Genomic DNA, 11,537 nt, shown 5'->3' with positions numbered 1-11,537 from the left:
TATGGGCAAAAAGAAACCCACCCTAAGTGTAAAGTCAGACAGAATTTATTATTAGCATAACTGCAACCTTATCAGTCTAATCAAAGAATTATTATTATTCCAGACCTACTTGTTGCAGAAAAAAAGAAAGAAAAAGAAAGAAATAGCATAGAAAGTCTCAATAATAATACTGCAGTTAAAACCATTATGCATGCACTATCTAGTATCTACCCTTCTCCTGATACCATGCTTACCCTTCCACCTCCCTGTGTCTTCCATCTGGTGGAGGGAACACAGTGGATCAGCAGCAGCCAGAGTCCTGTGCCTGTAGGAGTATGAAGTTGGTGTTTATGGTTTCTTCTTTCTTTCCTTCTCTCCTCTTTTGGAAATAGCTCTCACCCGGAGCTATTTTTATATGTTTTCTAAAAAAGTTTTACACCTTGCTTTTTCTTCACTCATCTGCAACTATATATTTTGTATTTAATCTTAGGTACTTGTTTTTTCTTCTCTTTTTCACCCCTAAACCTAGTTTTGTCCAACTCCAGGTCTGCATGTCTTTAATTGACCACTGGCAAGCTGTTTATAACTTGGGGTCTCCAGTGCCAGCCTGTGCCCCATCTCCTATCATCCCATGCCTCTACTCCTCTACGCTGCAGCTGGTGTCTTCACTTCTCAAGGCTGCTGCTGTTCTAACAGGTCTTCATTTCTCTACACTAGAACATTATGTTAGAATAAGAAATACATCATTCTACACATAATAACTACTTATTATTATAGCTATATAAAAACTGTGGTTACACCATACAAAGCAAAAGTAAAACAAATTAGCCATAGTCCCCCATCAATAGAAAAACCGTTACAACTAAACCAAGTAAAAACAAAGCTCCAATAAGATCAGGGAGAGTTCAGTCAAAGCACATGTGATAAGCCTCAACCCTGAGGTCTTGTAAACTCAACACAAAGCCTGTGGACTGTTACTAGCAATAGCAATACAGCTGCAGCTTTATTACTAGTATTACTGGGCTACATATTGCTTATTACCTTCCAATTCTGGCTTAATATTTGTATGTTGCATACTGTATGTAGCAGCAGAGGTAAATATTTCCACAAAGGGCCTGGGAAGAAAGCAGGAATACTGCTGACTAGAAAACAAGCTATTGTACCTGAACTCATTAGTTTTATGAGCACAGTTCATAGTCCACGCATGCTCAGCTTAGACACATTGGGTGTGTACGCTGCAAACAAGGTCACAAAACCCCAATATAACAATTACTGTGTGACAGTTGAATTGAAGGCCACACTAGAATAGCATAATGATCACTCCTGATTTTACAGTTTATTTCAAGGAAGTGGGGAATATTAAGCACCTTCCAATAGATATCCTCTAAGTATAGAACAGGGTAATTATTTGAGCTTTTGCCTAGTCAGGTCATCTGTTTAAAGCATATATTAATGGCAGAAAGGAATGAGCATTTGTCTTTGAAAACATAATTTTAATCGATTTTTTCATCAGTACGGTCCATCATGTTATTCAGACATAGCTTCTTTCAGTAAATGGATTGTGGATCAATAGATAAAGCAGGACAAAGGGCACAGCACTGAACAAGCTGCCAATCGTTGCAGCAGAAGACAGCAGAAATCAGTATCCCAAGATGGTACACAAATAAATCAGAAATGGGCAGATAATACAAAAAAATGCCAGCTTTTAACAGAAACTCCAGAGTTTCACCTTGTCCCAAGAACCACTGAAATATACATAAGTTTAAAGGTGTTTTATATGAGAGATCAGTACGAGATGGAGTTTGGCCTGAAGTCTGTTTTTCACCAAACATTTTCAAGCTCATTCCTCTTAGAACTTAAGAGTTCTTAAAATATAGAGAACGAATTGTCAGGCTGGCAAAGATCTTTCTGGAGCCAGGAAAAAAAGAAAAAATTAAACCCTGCAGACTTTCTATTATACCTCAAAGGATCAATTCTTGAGATACACTGAATACCCACAATTCCTGTAAGGTCAGTGAAAAGTGGTATTACTCAGCACTTTTTAGGATTTGGCCTCCAACAGAAAGAGGAATAAAGGAAGTTTTTTCAAGCACACAGATCATAATGAATTTGTATTAGTTATTCACATCAGGACAATAATTTAAATGTCACTAGTAAGAACTTAGAATATGATTCATATTGTGTCTATCATAACTGTTAATTATTAATAAATAAATATGCTGTTCGGGACCTGGCTAATATTTCCAGGCCATTTGTTTGAATAGTTGTTTTCAACTGTGAGAGTGCCAGTTGCCAGGAATTCAACATTCTTAGGTACTTCATCATTATTAACCATATATTATGCTCATCTGAAAAATCCCATTACTCTCTTATCAAAACTATGAGTTTTGTATCTATTAAAAAAATGTGATTCTCACAGCATAGCTTCAGTTGGCAGATTACACATTCAGTTATGTTTTTTTTTTAAACAAAGATAAGGACAGAATATCGGTAACTACTGACCCACAATTTAAGATTGCACAAGCTGGCATGCTCACTAACCATGAGGTTTTACATCTTTTCCAGAAGAATCTATTATTTAAATGGAATTCTAGATAATTACTGAAAACCTTATAATTGTCTAATTTTACTTTGAACCCTGCTAAATTACTGACTTCAATCAAAAACCATGATGCTGCAGTAAATGAGAAACTTGTCTCTCAGGATGAATGCACTTGAATTAGTTTTGAATTTGCCACATTTTAATGTAGCTTATTCTTACAAGGCAGAATTTCCCATTGTATCTTCTTCACACCATCTGTTAATAATGTTTATTACAGTATTGCACAGGGGGTCAGCTGGGAATGGGGCCCCAAATGTGCCAGCACCTTATATAAAAGAAATATAAGCCTGATGGATTCAATAGACAAAAAGCTGGAAGGAAGTAACAGGGACAGAGGGGACAATGAGACAGCACAAACATTGTACCATTTTTATTTTATTTTCATTTGAATATTTCAGTCCTTTTCCTGAGGCTCTGTTATGAAAGAATTGAGTAGACAACAAGGCCAAGGTAACAAGGACACAGACCAAGCTATAGCAAGCAGCCTATCAAAACCCATCAGAAGAGATTCAGAGTGCAAACTTCAAGAAAGCAACTCAGTGGCACTGACTTGACTTTAGCTTCTAGATGCATCTTGCTTTTTCTTCCTTGTATAGCCCACGTTCAGTCCTAATAATACGTTAAGTGTCGCACACCTGGTGCACAGTCTGGATGAGGGGGATGGACTTTGTTATTTAGCGCCTACTCTCTAATAGGCTAAAAATTCAGTGAATTTGTGCTTTCAATATATTTGTTAGCTAGAAAGCATTGCTATTTTATAGACTGAAAACAGAAAGACAAAAATTGTCTGACTCGGGAAATCTGGGAACAAGTAAGTAGATCTACAGCTTTCTTTTTTTTTAAATCTATAGACTTTGCTTTCTCAAGCATACCTTACAAGAGCTAATACATGCAATACTTTTGTAAATATTTTGCAGTAAGAAACATACGCATTACCCCATTTTTGTTAATAAAGCCTTCCAAATCATACATCTTCACTGGATGAATTTTAACAATTATTTTGAGCACGCTTCAATGAATACAGACATAAAACACATACTCATTATCACAAAGCAGTCTAAGGCAGCCTCCTCTTGAATGGGATTGGCAACGTCGGTACAGATGAGCGAAAGTCTTTCTTACGCTGTACCTCCCAAACCATTTCAGGACATTAATTCTTAGAAATGAAAAAAAGACAACAGTTGCAAGCCAGTACTCTACACAGGATATCATTTACTTTTTCAAAATTCAATCAGATGAGTGTAAGGTCCATTTGTATCCAGTTTTAACACCTGCCTGTTTCCATATGTGCCATGCTTGACAAGAACACCTGCTTCCACACATTTGGCATTGGCAGCCAGTTCTTTTTCACACAAAGTCACAAACTGAGAATAAAGTTCCAGCCCTTTTTCTTTTTCAATGTTTGCATGGTACTGCATCTTTCTTCCCTTCAGTTTACCACCTAGGGTAGCCTGTGGTATGATTAGCACATCGCCTGGTAAATCAAGAACAGAAATGTACTCGCCGCTTTCATTTTCACTTAATTTAACATTCAACAGCATATTGACTGCAAATAAAAATAAGAGTTAATATAACTAAAGTAGATTAAACAGGACCTAGTGTAACATCATACACAAGATTCAAGAAATTGCAATGTGTGACAAACTATTCAAGTAAAAGAAACTGCTTATTCATGAAATGAAACATGGACAGTCAATAAATACTATTAATCAACTAAGATGTCTGAGTATTGTGAAGAATGTGAAGGATATTTATATTAATATAATATGTCTAAAGAGGTTTTTTTCTGGGGGGGGGGAGTGGTTATCTGGCTGAAATCCTAAAGTTGATTCTAGCTGGACACCCCGAAAGGAACCCAGGATCCAATTAGTGACCCTAACTTAATTGTCTGATACTCAAATAGGCAATATTTGCACAACACTACACATTGTAGGCAGTAACACCTTCTTCAGCACACTTTGGAGAAGTTTCTGCCCTGACTGTCTTTCTACCCTGGTTGGAGTAGTTTGCAGCAGGACCCAGCACTGATCTGGGCTCAGCAGTTTGGTCTCAAGTGGAGTGAGTGCCCTTCACAGCACTCCACTTTGAGACGTGCAGATGCCAGCCTGTCTTTTGAGAGAGGAGACAGGCAGGAAGACCAGAGATGCAATTATGCAATTTGGCCCACAAGCCAGAATATATAAACTTGCCATTAAAATGGATACATTTACTAGCATCATATTTTCCAGTGTTTCTATAAAAAATTCAAATAATTCCCCCAAAACTTCCTCCAACTCTGTAAAAGCTGTGAGGATGCTAGTCATGCTTCCAAACCCATAAAAGTGTACTGCTGTTCAAAGTAAAATGATCTGAGCTGTGATTCAGGAACAAAACCCTCTCATTTAAACAGGTTCAAAATATATTTAGGAAAAAAAATATTCTGTAAAAGAGACACTTAAGCAGCACGGTTGTAGATTAATCTCCTAATAGGAAACAGAACTTTCTTCTTCTGGCTTGCTTCAGCTGCCACACAGTTGAAAAGGTCATTATTCTCAAGTAACACTCTCATGAAACTCTGACAAGCACAAAATCAATTTTCATATCATAGCTTTAAACACACATAAAGATTTCAACTTAGTTTAGGATCACAGAAAGACTGTGCCCTCCAAGACCAAAGGAGAAGCCCCCAGGAGCTGCTCTCTGCATTTTCAAAAGCACCTGTGCTTGTGCACTGCCACGTCTTTCTGGTGGTCCCAGCAAGTAGCCTGAAACAGATGATTGGTACATGACCTTTTGCAAAACCACTAACATCAGCCAGCCACAGAAAAGAAAAGGGACACTTTTATCGTGGAATTTCCCAGGTGATCTAGTCCTACTGATGGAGGAAATGAGGGAGAAGAAAGGAAATAAAAGTAAAAAAGAAAAAAAAAAAACAAACCTAAACATCTCAAGCCAAAACAACAGTGGGTGAAGACAGAAATGACTATAATTTCACCTTATCCACAGCATCATCTCTGCTTTGATGTAAATGTTAAAGTGCACATGGACAAGAGGGAAAGAACTGCAGATATTGCTGTTATCACTTCTGAACCAGAAAACTGCACTTGAAATGCTAACAGCGTATACGGTATCGTTGAACTGAGATGGGAAGGACACTATTTATCCACCTAACTCCCTCTACTGGCTGTAACTTTAAATATCCTGCACATACAGCAAGATCAGTGTTAAAATACTTCTCAAATCAAGCCATGAATTATTTGAAAAGTTTTCTCTAAATTCAGTTCTGACCTGGACTAAACTTGTTGCCTGGTCCATGTACGATGTCAAACAGCAGGTGCAGTGCTTTCTCTATTTGCTAGAATGTTATATCATGGGAATTGATTTTCTAACAGGTTGACTGTGAGCAGACAGAGTGAGAGGTATGGACAGCTGTCAAAAGAAACAAGACCGACCAAGCTGTTCTTTCAGCCAGGTGATTGGAGTTATGCTATCTGATGGATTTTTGACGACTTCTTGTCCAAATGGTTGCTGCCTTCTCTGTCCCTTAATGCTTTTCTTCTTTTTCAAACAATACAAGAATTTATCAGGATTATATCATACCAATTTTTGGAATAAGATCCTCATCAGCACCTTTGAAGAAGCATATGTAGATAACAAGTCCTCTCTGGATCTAAAAAAGATAACAGAAAACTATGTCAATGTTTCCCATTGTCCATCATGCACACCTATCATTAAAACCAATATCAAAAATGACAAAACCGCACAACAAAAAAGCTTCCAAGAGTAGTTTAAATTATTTAGTATAGCTTCAGACATCAAGTTTACACCCATGCTGTGGAAGCTTATGAGACATACACTGATTATCTGCACAATGCTTCTAGGAAATAATATAAGCTTTTTTCCTATCAAACATAAAATAATTTTCAGTGTGAATTATGAGTTTATTTCCAAACATGAAACATGACAAACACCATAGGACTTGTCAGTGAACTGAATTATATTTTGATGTTAATCTAGTACAGGATAATTCTAAAAAAACCCAGAGTCTGATAATTAAAGATTTACATATGATGTCTAATACGATGACCAACAACTATGAAGCTGTTCATAACATTATAAAGCTGTACAAAATATTATTTATCAGTTTGGGTGAAATCTTTTTGTGAAATGGGACCTTTCACCTGGTGTATACAGACTAAAGGATCTGCCACTTCTTTAGCATTCAGACAGAATACCTGTAAGAACTATCTATTTCACGGAACAATTAGGTCTGTACTGAGGAGAAAGCACAAGGAAATTCTTGTGTAGCTTTTCTGCTGTCTCAGCTAGTTCACAAGAAATGCGTGTGCAACAAGCTATGCTTTATTAAGAAAAACCGATGGGCTCTGCAGCCTACAGTAATTATGTCTCAAGCGTAAGTATATCCGAATGGTTTAACTTCTTCAGGAGAAAAAGAAAGGCGTACAATATCCACAGGCATACAGTATCTAAAACAACCTCACCACTGTTCTGTCTAAGTATCCTTACATTTTTATTAGAAGAAAAATAAATGTCAGTTTACAGAACACCACCTAAGAGATGCTAACTAGATTGGGGCAGGAAGGAGTCATTAATATTGATGTTACCAAAGCAAAAGGATAAGAAATTTGAATAGTTTTTAAAAAACACTTTTTTTTACTTTTCCACTCTTTTCTTTTATTTTTCCTTTCCTCTTTTAAAGAAAAGATAAAGGGCTTTGGTGAAGAAAACCTAGCTATACACATGAGATCTTATCCCTCTGTTATTGGAGAGATTAAACAAAGTGCTCAAGGCAATGACGGAGAAGAGCTATGCCTTCTCAAGTATTTTTCTAGTGACTAACTTCTGGAAAAAGAGAATGCTCTTTGTAGCCAAAACGTCACATGCTGAGAACTTTCAAAAGCTTTAAATGGCTCCTTTCAAAACTCATTTTGACCACTGCAGAATATTACACAGGCTCCCAAATGACTGCCATATTTCATAAACACTGTAAGAAATATGATGGCCCGAACCTCAAATGGCATTTCAAACCATCTGTTTGAATAAGAGAGAGAAATGCAGGCTGCCAAAAGTTAGATATCTTTACATGTTTAGCTAAACATTTGTTTCAGAAACAGACCAGCATTAGGATATTAATACAGAATAACAACACAGGCATACCTACTAATAAAAATGTTTGTGATAAAATAGGCCAAATGCATTTACACTGTATATATCTGACCACTGCATGAGAAACAAGTTACTCTGTGATACAGCACACATCACAGAAAACCATTCTAATTCTGAAACTTGTGACACTGTTTTTTGCATAGTCTCACATACAGAAGTAACAATATTCTGCAAGAAGCTCATTTAAAAAGACAAAAAGGTAAATAAAGTGACAACTGCAAATCCTAAGGCCAGACAGTTTAAGTAAAAACATTTATTATTTTTCCAGCCTCTCTCATGATTTAATGCCTGTTTTTGACTACACTTTTCCCACAACGTGAGACACACACATAGAGGGGAATTAGAAGGACAGGAGGTTAAAAAAAAAATTAATTCAGAGACAATTTAAAGCTGCTAGAAGATGCTTCTATTTATATTGCATGCTTATCATCTTCTAGAACATTTTTCAACCATGTTATAGTTGAAAACCACTCAACTATTTTTAAGTTGAAACTTATGGTTTCAACTATGACTGAAAACTGGTTGAACAGTACTTTCAATACATGTGCAACCACATTTCAACCTCTTGTTATGTCTTAAATTTCTTTGGTTTTTAATTTTCATAATGTAAAATTGAATGCAATTTCAAGAGCTAACCTAATAATAATGCATGTCAGTCCTCTGATCACATATCAGTGTTTCAGACGTCCTAATACTCTCGCTTGTTGCCAGTGTAAGGAACAGGAATGTGTAAACCTTTTGAACCAAAGCAAAAACATTGCCAGTGTTGCAGGTCCTCTGTAACCTTTGAAAGCCTAGTTGACTGCTCTTCAGAGCTATATTTAACACAGAAAAAGTCAAGGGAAATAACACAAAGTCAACATGCTGACATGCAAACAGTCACTGCAAAGAACTTACGTAGCGACAGCCAGGCAGCTGGGCAGGGAAATTGTGCTCTATGTGGATTTGCTGTTATCAGTAAAATGTCTACATAAATAAACCAGCAAAACATGTTACTTTGCAACACTGACATTTATTATATAACTGCCCTAAGTAATCATCAGACCAGGCAGCCTGCATCATGAAGAACCCAGCCCCATACAGGCAGCCTTAGCAATAAAGCCTTCAAACACTGCTTTTTAGCTCTTTTGCAGGAAAAAAAAAATAACTAAACCCTCCTACATCCTCCTGACTAAATAAATTCTTCTGAATTTTGCAGGATTTCATTAGCAGAACCCAAATATATTCTGCAAAATGTTATCTCAACTCTACCTTTTTTTCCCCCCCCAGGAAAATGTAATACAACTGATAATGAAAACAAAGACACTTTGTAATCCTTAGGAAGCCAGTTTATGGAACTAACTTGGTCTAGTGGAGGGTGTCCCTGCCCATGGCAGGGGGGTTGGAACTTGATGATCTTTAAGGTCCTTTCCAACCCAAACCATTCTATGATTCTATGATTCTAACTTATATAAATTAGGTTTTGACATTTCCGTTTCAAGTTCAGATTTGCTACCCTGTGAGATTTCTTCATATTTCGTACATTCAGACGCAGCAAAGAGAGATTACTTCATCTACCATAGGTCACAAAACAAGTCTGTGCCTGGTACTTTGCACCTCTTTTCGCTGTCTTAACCAGAAGACAAATAAAGGGAAATAAGATAAAGGCAGTTTTCATCGCATAAAATGTAGGCACTTAGAGTTTTTAGCTGCTTACTCATTTTAGGTTTCTTTTCTCCCATAGTTGTGAAATACACTAAATCTCACCTTATTTCTCCCCTGCATTTAAAAGAATTCATTTTCTCCTCTTAAGTATTTTGCTGTATACGTAAACCCAACATTTCTGCACAAGCAAGACATTCCATCTGCAGTAATCCTCTACAGGCCAGAAAAATTCAATAATGAAAACACAATGAAGACCAGTGATTCATGTATAGGTATAAAGTACACTCCTAACCTTTTTCCAGATAAAGAACATCTGCTCTGAAGTTCCTAAAGTACCTACAGGGTACTTAAAGCTGAGAAGCTACTCAAAGCCATGTACATAATGTGCTATTTATAGTACACTAGAAATTTCTCAAAGAGAGGACCTACTTCTAAGTTGTTATAGATCATCAGGAACACACTGGTTTGTGTAAATATTACTTAAGGAGGTCTATATGTTTTATTTTTGCACTGATGTGCATATATAGCGAGTCACATTACCCTACCAGAAAATGTCAGAAACGTCAGCAGCAAAGATTCCTTCCAATGACCTCTGAAGTAGTCATACTAAAGAAAAAACAGACTTCCCCTAGTTTTTTGCTGCATGGTGACTAGTTCTTGTTACAATTGATTTCTCTTAAAAAGCCCAAGTATCCAGGAAAGATTCCTAAGTACCCAAGACCAATATTGGTAAGGTTTATGTCTGAAAAATACCTGCTGCTGAGAGTGGCCAAATCTCTTGCAAAATCTTTTACTGCAATCTATTAATTTCAGTTATTTTGGTTAAGCCATTTAAAACTTGGAATAAGAGACATAAACAGCGTAACCTCCTCATAACAGTTAGTCATGATATCTCTAAAGCAAAACATATGTCTTGTTTAAAATAGTTTAAGACAGCCAGCAAAATGACATTTCTGCTTTTATTTACTAGATCTACAATTACTTCTGAGATTAGCAAGCTAGAAATAGGATATTTCACCTGAAGTTAATTTACGCTGTGCTGAGCAACTTTCACTTTAATTAACCTTACACTGAGAGGCTAATAATGCAATACACACAGATGCACTTCAGCCAAACACAGCACCTGTGAGATGACACGCATTTCCTTTGAGCAAAATGTTCTGGTTTCCCAGACCATGCTGCAGAAACTGCATCTTGTGGATCCATCTGCCTCTTCCAAACAAGGAGTGAAATGTTTTAAGAATAATGTGAAAGTCAAACAGTGGAAGGACCTAGGGACAGACTTTTTTTTTTTTTGTTTTGTTTTTCTCTCTTCGGCTTTGTTGAATGAACTCATAAGCCCTTTAAACACCCCATATTTACTTTTAAAAAGTTATGTGAGTGTCATTGTTGATTAGTGGTCTAGAACAAAAAGAAAAAAAAATTGGAACTACTGCTGCTATTCTCACATTCCTCTACCTGGCCTTTCCTCTCCAAGCGTACACCACCGCACAAGTAACGAGGTGCGCAGCTGAGCCCTACAGCCAAGTGCATAGCACCTCTGTGGAAGGGTACTTAAAAAAGGCTGATAATGTCAAAAAGGGAACAAGGAAAAGAGGAAAAGGAGCTATTCCGTGGTGGAGCAGCCACGCTCCTGAGGGGACTGCAGCCTGCAGAGGACCCATGCCAGGGCACGAGAATGAGGAGTAGCAGAAACTGCGATGCGCTGACCCCAGCCTCCTGCATTGCTCGTTGCCTTGCTGAAGGGACCGAGTGTAACCTGCAGGGATAACATGGAGGAAGGAGAGGACTTTGCAGTGGGGAGAAGAAATGGGTTAGAAGAAGTGTCTGAAGTGAAACTTAGCCTGGGAAAGGAGGCTAAGAAGCGTTTTCCCCAAAAGTCTAAATATTTGTGGTTTTTTTTTTTTTCCCAAGTATTTATGTTAACTGGCAACAAACAAATTCCCCAAGTCAAGCTTCGGCTGCTGCCGGGGCCAGTGTCCCCACCCCCCGCCCCGGGAGTGCCTCTGGGAGCGAGCTCGGGCTGAGGCACGCTGCGGGTCTGTAAGGGAAGGATCGGTACCAAATCAGACCGGGACCTGCTGAAGCTCCGTGGGCGCTGCTGACCTGACCACGCGTGCGGACGGGACGGTGGGTTCGCCCCTGT

The 11,537-nt window shown here is 37.8% G+C and overlaps 1 protein-coding gene across 1 annotated transcript; it reads right to left on the bottom strand.

Moving 5' to 3' along the window:
• Positions 1–3,785: 3,785 nt before the first annotated feature.
• DTD2 (D-tyrosyl-tRNA deacylase 2 (putative)) lies at positions 3,786–11,489 on the bottom strand (the record flags this gene model as incomplete). The annotated part of the gene is made up of 3 exons (XM_010080870.1): positions 3,786–4,127; positions 6,161–6,230; positions 11,464–11,489. Coding segments are annotated over 3 exons (422 nt in total), but the record flags the coding sequence as incomplete, so codon positions are not given.
• Between the last annotated feature and the right edge of the window lie 48 nt (positions 11,490–11,537).

The sequence above is a fragment of the Pterocles gutturalis genome, unplaced genomic scaffold (assembly GCF_000699245.1).
Source record: "Pterocles gutturalis isolate BGI_N339 unplaced genomic scaffold, ASM69924v1 scaffold45324, whole genome shotgun sequence".
NCBI lineage: Eukaryota > Metazoa > Chordata > Aves > Pterocliformes > Pteroclidae > Pterocles > Pterocles gutturalis.
Note: the sequence above shows the minus strand (reverse complement) of the source record. Positions and strands in the feature narration are given on the sequence as shown.